We start from the raw sequence: 12,607 nt of genomic DNA, 5'->3' as shown, positions 1-12,607 counted from the left end.
AGAAATTTCTTCTGCCAGATACCCTAACTCATCTCTCTCAAAGTTCCATGCATCTCTAGGGCAGGGGCAAAATGCTACCAGTCTCTTTGCATAGCAAGAGTGACCTTTACTCCCGCTTCCAATAGGTTCTTCATCTCCATCTTGACCACTTCAGCCTGGACTTCACTGTCCATATCACTATCAGCAATTTGTCAAAGCTATTCAACAAGTCTCTAGGAAGTTCTAAATGTTTCCCACATTTTCCTGTCTTCTTCTGAACCCTCCAAACTGTTCCAACCTCTGCCTGTTACTCAGTTCCAAAGTTGCTTCCACATTTTCGGGTATCTTTACAGCAGCGCCCCACTCTCTGTGGTACCAATTTACTGTATTAGTCCATTCTCAAACTGCTAACAAAGACATACCCAAGACTGGGTAATTTATAATGGAAACAGACTTAATTGACTCATAGTTCAGCATGGCTGGCTCAGGAAATTTACAATCATGGTGGAAGAGGAAGCAAATACGTCTTTCTTCATATGGTGGCAGGAGGGAGAATGAGAGCCAAGCAAAGGGAAAAGCCCTCTATTAAACCATTAGATCTCGTGAGAACTTACTATCACGAGAACAGGATGCAGGGAAACAGCTCCCATGATTCAGTTATCTCCACCTGGTCCCTCCCACGACACATGGGGATTATGGGAACTACAATTCGAGATTTGGGTGGGGACACAGCCAACCCCTATCATACACTACATTAATATGAGAAATACATATTAAGACATGACCTTACACTCTGACAACATGGAATGGCAGCTGGGAACTTAGCCACAGCAACTTATGAGGAAGGAAGATGGCCACCTGCGTGCTGTGTATAAACTGCATGCAGGGTAGGAGTAAAGGGGAGGCATGGGTGAAGCCAGGTCCAGAATAGGGATGTGATTTTGAAACACAGAGAACAGGAAGAGGATAGGATAAGAGCAAAGGCAGGGAGATGGGAAAGTTCACTGTGTGCTTCAGGTAGCGATGAGACCAATTTACTGGGGTGAAGGTCTGCAAGGCAGGTACCAAGGCAGGATTGGTAAGCAAGGCTTGGGCCCTTCTATATCCAGAGTCTGCACTTCGGCCTGAAGGAAACACGGATCGCTCAAGGTTTCTGAAGGAAAAAGCGGTGCACACAGAGATGGGACAGTGAGGTTGGAAAGGTTAGGGTTAGTGAGGAGGAAGGGCCCAGAAACGAGTTCATGGGATGCTTATTTTATCCGTTTTAAAAATCAGAGACCCAACGCCAGAAGATGGAGTGACTCGAGAGATACTTCATTTATAAGACACATCTGTAATTTACAAAGGATTTTCGTTTACATGATCTCATTTTACCTTCAGAACAATTTGTAAAGGAGAACATTTGCCACATTCACAAGTTAAGGAACTGCTGCTCAGAAATGATGGTATTACCTTTGGTAAAACCTTTGTTGGTTTTTGGGACACTGCCTTCTCCCTCCCCACCCGCCCCGTTATTCCTTCTCAGGAGACTTCTTCTGTATTTCTCCTTAAATATAGATGCCCTTAGGCCTGCCGTACTCTTTAGATGACCTCTCCTACTCCTGTGGCTTAAACTATCGCATCTAAACTGACATCTGCCTAACGTACTATACAGCTCAGACTTTTCCGCTGAGCACCTGACCTACATACACACAACAACCTGCTCAACTCTTGCTTTCATCAAGCATGTCCCAAACCTAAGTTTTACCCTAGGCTTGCTCTTCCTCCTGTATTCCCTATTCTGTCAAACAGTACGACCCACCGGTCCAGTGATGATCAGCAGTGCCCCCTGCAGCTTTTCTTTGGCTAATTTCAAATAATAAAACAGAGGGAGGAAAAGCATTGAGGCTAACCACTGGGGGAGGAGCACACTTCATCCCCAGGTGCACAGAAACACACCGGCGGGACTGCTGCAGGAAGGGGCTGGTGCTCAGCAGAGGGACAGGACTGGCAAAAGCCACCAGAGCTCAGAGGTATGTGAATCCTAAACACTCAGCATTATTTTTTAATACTTTGATTTTGGATTCCGATTTTAAATCTTTTTAAATACAGTCTGAATTTGAAGTCGCTTCAAATATTTCTTTAAAAGCAATATTCAAACGACACAGGAATCTTGTAAGATAGACAAACCAAATATTATTATTTTGATCTTACAATTCACTCACTCCACTCACTTATTTGTTCAGACATTTATTGAGCACTTCTTAAGGTCCAGGCATGGTGTGAGGCACTGGGATGTAACAGTGATTATGACAAAGTCCCTCAAGGAGCTCACAGTCTAATGGTAAACTACAGAGTAAACTGAGGCACAGAGTGGTAAATGACTTACCCAATGAGGTAGAAATAGCTAGGTATGTGAAAATGTGGGAGCAGAGCTGGAGAGAGGGCAAGGTACAACTTGTCCTAAATAAAACCCCTTGGACTGACTCAACAGCAAGGCTGCATACACAAACATTACAAAATCTACTTGCAAAAACCTGAAAGGAGTTTCCAATTATCACCATGACTGAATTCATGTTTCACAATGAATTCAGCTATTTCCTGATGGCATTTCTATTCTTGCCCCCAAAGCCACTGGGCATGCCACCAATCTGCTGGGAGACAGCAATTAGGTAGACAGCTTAAAACCAAGAAGTATCTGACTCCAATTTTAGCACTGAAAAGCATATTAAAATACTTTAATTAAATCCACAAACATAAATGTGTAGCACATTTATGATACTTCTACATGTAGAAGTTTGGAAAAAGTCTCTTCTAACCCTCATCCAGAGGATTCTAATAAGTTATAGATACCAAAGAGATTAGAGAATTTGTCTGTCACTTTCCATATATACATTATTTTGGCTGTACAAGGGTGAAAAGTGTCACTCAGACATATTTCGTAAGTAATCTAAACATTATACAGATATATACAAAGACATCACATTTAAATTCGCGTGTACATCTATGCAATGTACAACAGTAACTGCAAACATGAACCAGTGTAAGGCAATTTCTTTTGTGATATATGACATACTCCTTGAAGGGAAGGGTAGAGTCCACAAAGAACTGTCCATTTCAGCCTGACTGTCTGTCTTCATGACACTCTGTGATGAAGCTACTTCAGGAGGCAAGATGTCTATTTCACTGACAAAAAGCAGTGAATAATTATAAAAGGAGTTGTTCTCAAATGTGGAAACCACAATTACTCAGTAATCTAAGTGGTGAACTCCTCAAAGACACTACTGGCCATGATGCCGCTACTGAGAACGAGAGCACTTCATGGATAATTTATTGCTCTGAGAATCAAATTTGATGCGTAATTCTCCATGAAGATATTCCCAAAAAACTCAGTGATACATAAATTCTCAAATGCCTTCAGTTGCTTACTTCAAGCAATTCTTCACTTTGCTGAGGATTTTCTTCTGGAAAAGAACACGAGAGAGAAATACACCTAAGTGAATACACCTAAGTGAAGGTCTGATAGGCAAATACGTAAAAGAATACACAATCTGACTACTTCAGAAAACCCTGAAGATGCCTGGTCAAGAACACGTATTCTCAGGTTAATGGCATAAGGCTAATTTTTTCAGCCTCTCAAGAATAAACTGGAACTCTAACTTGTACCTGAAAGCACCCGTCCGAGAATGGAGGAAGCCTTCCCTTATTAGGGCTTTATTAGTTTCTTTTGGAGCCGTCATGACTCCCCCAGTCTTTGTAATCCTTGTGTCTTTGTGCTGTTGTCTGCATGTGGGCAACAGCCCCCTCTTCTGGTCATTACAGGTACTCTTCGTCAGTGAAAGCTTCCTATCGGTCCAGCCTGTGGCTCTGCAAGGGCCAGCTGAAGACCACCCTGGCCCGCAGCGCTTGTCGAGTTCTCCAGTTGGCTGGGTCTTTGTTCGGATGTCGGTGGAGCTGTTGGCTGGGTACTGTGATGGCTTCTGCCCAGGCCGGTCACAGGATGCTGGCCCCCTGCTCAGGCAATTCCACTATTTGGGATCTGCTGTTGGACAGCGCTGCAAGCTCGGTTCCGAGGTTAGATGGAGTCACTGCTCTGGCCAGATGGGTCCAGAGGCGACGTCCTTAGAAATGTGCAACTGAGGACTGACTCTTGTGGAGTGGGCTGTTGGCTGAGTTGAGTGGGTGTTTGACTGCCTGGGTCAAGCAGGTCTAGCCCCTTCCCTTCTCCAAGATGTGCAGAAGGGGAAGTCTCCCGGCCGGGTCATGGGCAGGCTCTTTGGCTGAGTGGAGCTGCTGTTTGACTGAAAGCCTGCCCTATTCAGAGGCCATCGCAAGTTGGTATCACCATGGGACCAAACAGAATTCTAAGTTTTCACTGCTACCAAAACTACAGAAATTTAACTATAATGTTCACAGAAATATTCTAAACTACAGTAAGAGTTATGTTGTAATTTTTTACTCATGTTTTTGTGGCTAGGAAGAGTAAAAATATCTTAAGGCCATAATACACATTAATAAAATTATGCATGCTTAATTAAAATACTGTCAGAATCACTGGTATATTTACCTTCCTCAGGGCCTTCTGGATGAGTGCTCTCAGATGAAGAGGTTCCGACACCTTCAGACCTTTTGTTACTGGTCTGACCCTGCTCCACTTCACACAAATAGACATCGATAGGTCCGTTGGTGCTCCTTATGTGCACTGTGATAGAGTCCTAGCAAAGGACACAGGAATCGTCAAGATGAATGAAATAATAAATCATATTTTTTCACTCACTGGAACTGCAAAAATTTCGAGACATTTGAGAAAATCACCTTAACTGTAGTCACATTAAAGCACTGGCCAATTCCCATGCTGAAGACAGCTACACTTGATCCTGCAGTAATGGCTTCAGAGCTATCATGTGAAAACCTCAGTACTCAAGAGCCTGTCTTTCTCTACTCAGGAGCTGATCCTTCAAGGAGGCCGTATTTCAGTCAAAAATCAGTGTTTTGATAACACAGAACTCTAGAATACCCTAGAGTCTCACAGGATAAATATGTGCTTGGATTTCCAGACCAATGAACAGGTCTTGAGATAATGGAAGGGCCATTCTTTTGTCCAGTTGAAAGAACAGGAAAAGATCAAAATATATCTCAAGTAAAACGTCAAAAAAATCGTTTAGATTATTTATAAAGGACTGTAATTAACTCATTATGATATTCACATTCTTTGATTTCAGATTTCCTCAGGATTAATCAAAATACTTTTTTTCTGTAAGATATCAGGCAACTTGAGTGCTTCTACTGGGAATTATGCTAAATTCTTAAGGAACAGCCCCAGTTATAAATGACTGCTTTAATTGGGAGCTGCTTCAACTATAACAAAGTCTGTTTTCTCCCCTTTAATGCAGTTAGGCCTGGGCTAGACACACATACACCACTGCTCCTTCCCACTCCACACCTCACTGTGATCTTATACCAGGGTGAGTCTGTGGAGATGCAGCCTCTCAGACGGTCTCAGAGCCTCACTTGTCCTTGCTATGACTTCCTGGTGCTACAAGTGGGCTAGAGAACATCTGTGCTCAGCTTCTAGAGTGCCAGGTCACAGCTGGTTTGAATGATAAATCCTGTACAATTTAATAGATATTTCTAAACAGTAACATTCCACTAAATTAGGTGTTGTCAAACTTCCATAAAGGCTGAGATGGTAAATATTTTTGGCTTTGCAAGTCACACTATCCCTGTCACAACCTTTTAACTCTGCCACTATAGTATGAAAGCAGTCAGAGACAATATGTAAACAAATGTGCATGTGGCTGTGTCCTAATCAAATTATTTCTAGGAACAAGGAGCAGGCCGGATCTGACCTGAGGGCCAGTTTGCCACCCATCACACTAGGTCCCCAGATCTTCACGGTCAGGCTCTGGCCAAGAGGGCCCATGTGCAGAGACTTTAAATAGGACTCTAAGAGAAGCCTCAGGTATGATCAAAGGCTCAGCCAGATTTAGCAATTACAGTCTGAAGCAGCTCACAGCATAGGGAAAAGCCAAAAATCCATTAGTCTCTGCAGAATGAATTATTATGCCCCAAAGTAAAGATGCGTTGATTAGCAGTTTCTTACTTAAAAATAAAACAACTAGGAAACATCACCAAGAAATCATAACTTGAGTGTGACTGAGGTAAATGAAAGCCAGCCCTTAACCCATACACTGTGGAGTAATACAGGGCTCACTTGAACAGTGGTCTGCTGGGGACAAAAGGAAAAACGGGTCAAGAAAATATTCTTCGCTAGGCAGGAGGCAAACCCCCAGGGCAATGCAGAGGCCCGCACTATGAGCACCGATGGGTCTATCAAGGCTGTCAGTCTTGAGGATGTGTCCCAAGAATGGCCACATTCCTTGGTTCTGATTCTGTCCTCATCAAGCAGCCTTCTGATGCAATTATCTTTCAATGCAAATTTTTCTGCAAGGGAAAGAACGCACTGAGCAGCTGGCGGCTGACAAAAATAATGTTCATTTACACAGAAATCCTACTTTTCCATTTTAAATTCAGAACCTAGCGTCCTGGTTTATTCATCAGTCTTTCAAGAGTTTGTTAATTCCCCAGTGCCTTGGCTGAGACCAGACCTTACTTTTGGAACTTTAAGACAGGCCAATTCTTGGTGATTCTTCTAAGAAGCACTGCAGTACAATAGTGAAAAGCAAACTATGAAGCCACACTAACTGGGTTTGAATTCTGGCGATCCTGAAAAAATTAACTCATCTTTGTGAGCTTTTGGTTCCTCATCTTTAAGATAATAATGACTACTTGACTTGTTGTGTTAGATGAAGCAAGTTAAAATGTGTGAAGTGCCTTGAGCAGTATCGGATGTACAGTGCATGTGCACACAACGGCTCTTAAGTATGACTGCAATAAATCACAGCCTAAGCAGTCGGCCCTCATCCCTCTTTAAATCTTTTTAAAAATGCAGGGTTACCTACTTCTCTGGGAGCTGGAACATCCAATCTGGTTTCTGCTGGAGCTTTAACTGCAATGACGATCTGTTCATGGAAGGCCTGAATGCTATGAATGTCTTGATAGGTCACATATGCTAGTGTAAAACTCAGTCAAGGATCTCTACACAGAATGCTGTTTACTGGGGAGGTAATTTACCTCTAGTAATTCAGTTAATGCAAGGGTAATGTCAGAAAGTTTTTAGTTTTTATGAGATACAAGTTCACCATTAAGGAAAGCAGTAAAAAAAAAAATAAATTTCCTTGATAATCTTTATTATTCACATAAAATTAAGATTTTTATGAAGGGTTTTACAATATTTACAACTCAACCTAAAGAGTTTCTTTAAGCTCTACTATTATGATTATGATGGCAATTTCTGGAGAAAAATATTAATAAAGTCTGAGTCCCTAACACAAATACACCACACGAAGAAATTCAAATTTTCACCCTATTCCCTTTTCAGGTATAGTAAGCTAGATCTTACTATAACTTTGAGAAAAAACACTCAGGGCTTTGACAAGAATCCCCTAAAATGAAAGATGGAAAAAAATCTATAAAAAGGCATAAATGACTTAGAGATTAAGTTTCTCAAGACTATCATGTATGATGTTACTTCATCCAAAATTATTTTCCATCTCACTACCTGAGTCTTTTTCGTCTTGTTTCACTGTGTTGCCTCAAATTTTACCAATTAAGTCATTTACTGGATTTCTCTAGCACTTTTTTTTTCTGATTGGCTGCAGTAATGTTGGTGCTTATTTTTTCTTTTCCTTCCAGTAACTGTACTGTGGGAATAGAGGTTTTTGACTGCTGAAGAGAGTTTTAAGTAAATATGAGGTATGGGATAGCTCAGAATCAGTGAGCCCCTCAAAGGGTGCCACAGGGAACAGCACAGCATACAGGTTTAAGACACCCAGGAGGTCAGTACCAAAGACAAGGCTCCCCCAGCCCCACCCCCCAGCTCCCTGAGACATTGAGTTTCAAAGCAAAACTGCTACTAAGCAACAACACGCTTCTGTGGACACAAATGGCAGTTTAAGCACCACTTCAATGGCAATTCACTGTTTCAGAAATCAACTTCCATTCACAAATTTCTAGGAAAAACATGAACTTCACAAAAGCCAACAAATATTTTATTATCCTTATAGTATTCAGACTATAAAAATGAATACTCACCATTTTAAGTGGTACCATCAACCTTGGTTTGGTACCGTACCCCTGAGGTCATCATCCAGAATTTAATCTAAGAAATGCCACACAGAAGTTAAAAAACCTACTGTTTGTGTATGTTTGAGGTTATACTACTACCAACTTTTACCTAACTTTTTTTTTTTTTTTTGAGACGGAGTTTCGCTCCTGTTGCCCAGACTGGAGTGCAATGGCGCCATCTCCGCTCACAGCAACCTCGGCCTCCCAGGTTCAAGCGATTCTCCCGCCTCACCCTCCCAAGGAGCTGGGATTAGAGCCATGTGTGCCACCACACCTGGCTAATTTTGTATTTAACTTTCAATGGTCTAATTTTATATCTTAAAGATATAAATTAAGTCCCCAAGCTGACTCTACTACTTCAGTAATCTGTTTTGGAGGCAGAAATTTTAAAAAGGTATAGACTTAAAGGATATCTTTCATTTTCTTTGTCATCTGTTAACTCAAACAGCTGCTGAGCACAATCCTTAATTAACTCATCCAAAGCATCTTCCATTGCTGATAAGTCAGAAAGCTCCTCCTGTAGCTTCTTTTGTTGGGGAACTGCTCCAAAATTGCTAAGATCAGATCCTCTTTAGAAGAAAAAAAATGTCAGCATCAATACCAACTAGGAGATAACAAAGTAATTTCAAGTTAGGTTACTGGAACTTCTCCAAATGTTTACCATAAGTGTTTTCCACAACAACAGAAACTAGGGACTTTTAACTTCTGCAGTCTTTGTTCTAGACAGCCATTATTCCTTCTGTACATAAATTATTTATAGTTCTTCATCTTATACAGTCTTTTTCAAAAAAATACATTACAATCTAACAGAAATTAATAACAGCAGAGGCAGCCTAAGGAAATAAAAAGGGCACTGAACTAAGAGTCAATAACACCCAGCTTCAGCCTCAGTCCTAGTACTTACAACGCAGCTTCTGATAAGTTATAATCTTACAGTACTTGAGTTCCTACACATGAAAACAAAGGGTTGGCTAAATGACAGTGCCTCTGCTAAAATGTGATGAGTCTGTATTTTTCCCTAGTGTACACATTCTGTCTGAATATAATGATTATATTCATCATTTAAAAAAAGACATTATTTTCAGGCCAGGCATGGTGGGTCACGCCTGTAATCCCAGCACTTTGGGAGGCTGAGGCAGGTGAATCAACTGAGGTCAGGAGTTATAGACCAGCCTGGCCAACATGGCGAAACCCCGTCTCTACTAAAAATACAAAAATTAGCCGGGCGTGGTGGTGTATGCCTGTAATCCCAGCTACTGGGGAGGCTGAGGCAGGAGAATCACTTGAACCCAGGAGGTGGAGGTTGCAGTGAGCCGAGATTGTGCCACTATACTCCAGCCTGGGTGACAGAGCAAGACCCCGTCTCAAAAGAAAAAAAAAAAAAAAGACATATTTTCTTTAGTTAGTAGTGCCTACTCCAATATGATATGACCAGGCAACAACTGATTTTCATTTTTTTCTTTCAATCTTAATGGAAAATAAATAGGGAAAGGTCCTTGCCTTTATCTTTTACTTGGTAGTTTTCAAATCTGATTCTAATTAGTGATTCACAATGCATGCCGATATAAACTCCTAAAGTGTTTTTTAGTGTTATTTAGTAAACATGCTCAAATTAGAATTCAACCTGTACTTCTGTACTATTGAAAAAATCACCTCCTTTATGAATCCCTTTCCTCTAATAACTAAGTTAATTATTTAGGGTCATTTTATGGTCTTTGCTGGTAGGTTTTCATTTGCCTGAGATGTCACTATGTACTTATTTGCTGTAACTATTTCTCCCTGTCCCCAAATACTTGCCTATTCTAGGTACAACAGCATTCTTATGTGTGCACACACAGATACCTTTATCTATGTCAATGTCTTAAGCTTCCCTTTCCATTGGATTTCTCCTCATCATGTCAAGTCTTTAGCAACTGTCTTTTAGACACTGTCTGATTTTTTTTTTTTTTTAATATTCAGGGCAGTATTTTAAACACCTCGCTACGTCATAATCTCCTGGGCTGCCTGTTGAGAATGTACTTTCCTGCTTTCCCTCAGACCTACCGAATTACAACTCCAGAGGCAGTAAGCCTCTAGGTGTTTACTACACTTCTGTGTGAAAACCACTGTTTTACAACCTTAACAAATTTTCCCAATATCAATAATCATTTGGAACTGAGGAAATACTTTTTAAAAAATTTATGTACTCTCTAGGATGATGCAAGAAAATTTTATAGAATTCTCTTCTAACAAGAAGTCGTACCTTTGTATTATATTGTCAAAACACTGCCACTATCTAGTTTAAGCATGGAATTGTCACTTGATGAGAAGGAACAAAAGCCACGAAAAAGTTTGAAAGCGACTCACATCCATCTAATATGGTTCTTGGATTTCTTTTCAACGAGGTCGATTCCATCTAAGACATTGGTGATGTCATACACTCTCCGCTTTCGGACTCCCAGTTTCATTGCAACCTTGTTTAAGTCAAGAATACCCCCGGGAGCAGATCTGACAAGATCCATAAATTTTCGAGTTAAATAAACCAGTGATACATCAAAACGAGGTCTCTTCACTTTTAGAGCTTCTGGGAAACAAAATAAACATATTTGTAAAATTTTAAATAACATTTCTCAACTCATTTTTAAAAAATCATCTGTTTCCTCTTGATCAGATAGCAGACATCTACAGAAATTCCTACACATTGACCAAATCAAAGCTGGTTTCTATGAAATAAATCTCTTAAATTGGAGAAAAAATTCACTGGCCTATCCTGGCTCTAAACAAAGGCTTTAGATTTAAATAAAGGAGTATTTGAAATATGCAACCAGTGTCCACCGAACATGTGGACTTTTACAAGTCTACTGTATCTTCTCGGACAAAGCAGTGAGATTAATTTGCATCCATACCACTCTCAGGAATAGAATTACACATGATTTTTAAAATTAAATTTCTCATTTGGTCTTCAAGTTAAGGAATTCTTTACAAAGCAAAGGCAGAGAATTGGCGGCTTTTTTTCCCCTTTTAATGACTCTATCCATGTCATAGTGTAAGTTGTCTGATGAACTTTTTTGAAAGAGCCCAAACTAGTCTTCTATTAAGACAATTATGACATACCTCGAGCAACAGTGGTATCTCTTTTTTTTTTTTTTTTTTTTTGAGAGAGTCTCGCTCTGTTGCCCAGGCTGGAGCTGAAGTGCAGTGGCGCGATCCTGGCTCACTGCAACCTCCGCCTCCAGGGTTCAAGTAATTCTCCTCCGGAGTAGCTGGGATTACAGGCATGCACCACCACGCCTGGCTAATTGTTTTGCATTTTTAGTAGAGACGAGGTTTCACCATATTGGCCAGGCTGGTCTTGAATTCCTTCCTGACCCTGTGATCCACCTGCCTCAGCCTCCCGAAGTACTGGGATTACAGGCGTTAGAGCCACCGCGGCTGGCCCAGTATCTCTATTTTTAAAAATATTCACTACCCTATATTAATTTAACAGATAGACAAAAAAAAAAAATCCCTTAATTCCCTCACTCACCTACTATAATGACTGGGGTTTTCATACACACACACACCTCTAACACATTCACACTTGTGTGCCAATCATATATATAGTTTTTAAAAACAAAAATAGGACCATGCAATTTTGCAACACGTTCTTTTAACTGCATATTGTGAACATCCTGACATGTCAACAAATGTATTTCAACATTATTCTTAATGGCTGCATGCTTAACTGTATGCAGTATTCGCTATTTATCCCAATATTAGAAATTCAGACCATCTCCAACTTTACGATTTTGCTTCATATTTCAATGAAACTTTCTGTTGCGAAACTATTGTATGTCCCCTTAACTGGACATTTTTAAGGAATTTTGATATGTGCTACTAAACTGCTCTGCAGGTTGTGGGTTCTATCCATTCTATGCAGTATACACGGGCCTCATCTCACACGCTCGCCAGAACTAAGTATCTTGTCATCTTTTCCAATTTGATACTAAGAAAAAGTTCTTATGGCTTGGTTTGCAGAAAAAATAATTTCTAAAATAACTTTGTCACTCTGGTGTGGAATATATGACTTTCTTTTTCTCTACTTCCACAGCACACCACAGTCAGTATGCCTCAAAGAAATGTCCATCCTACCTTCAGTCAGAAATGTCCTTACTCAGAACCTCCACAATGTCACATTTAGTTTAAAGACCACTGGCGGTTACTTCAGGAACAAAGGTACATATTTCATAATATAAATGTCTTCTCTCTGGAGCCCATTCCTACACTTAAGATTAAATAGGGGTAAATTAGGAATTTAAAAGGATTTTTAATTGGAAGTAGAAGGTCACAATTCTACAACAAACTCAGGAAGATTACAAATGAGAAATTCTAACTTTAAAAAGCATATATTTAATTATACTAATTATTAACAAGGCATGGTCTTATATGCTCAGGATAAGCATATTTCTATGTTATTTTATAAAGAACATGTACAACGGAACAC

General features: G+C 40.2%; 1 protein-coding gene across 5 annotated transcripts in view; it reads right to left on the bottom strand.

Annotated features, from left to right (window-relative positions):
- E2F6 (E2F transcription factor 6) overlaps positions 1–12,607 on the bottom strand; it is a 46,649-nt gene that overhangs the window by 23,498 nt on the left and 10,544 nt on the right. For 3 of the 5 annotated variants that reach the window (XR_010130057.1, XM_063696060.1, XM_063696063.1), the window contains 4 exons: positions 10,492–10,708; positions 8,559–8,714; positions 6,921–7,035; positions 4,526–4,673 (listed from right to left, as the gene is read on the bottom strand). Coding sequence is in view for 4 of the 5 variants with exons in the window: in XM_063696060.1 (XP_063552130.1) it covers positions 4,526–4,673; positions 6,921–7,035; positions 8,559–8,714; positions 10,492–10,708 (636 nt within the window). In the remaining variant the exon portion in view is untranslated. Of the gene's footprint in view, positions 1–2,192; positions 3,423–4,525; positions 4,674–6,920; positions 7,036–8,558; positions 8,715–10,491; positions 10,709–12,255; positions 12,389–12,607 lie in introns of those variants that run through there. The other 2 variants (XM_063696062.1, XM_063696061.1) reach the window with 2 other exon arrangements.

This window comes from Gorilla gorilla, chromosome 12 (assembly GCF_029281585.2).
Source record: "Gorilla gorilla gorilla isolate KB3781 chromosome 12, NHGRI_mGorGor1-v2.1_pri, whole genome shotgun sequence".
Classification (NCBI taxonomy): domain Eukaryota; kingdom Metazoa; phylum Chordata; class Mammalia; order Primates; family Hominidae; genus Gorilla; species Gorilla gorilla.
This window is presented reverse-complemented; position numbering and strand designations above follow the sequence as displayed.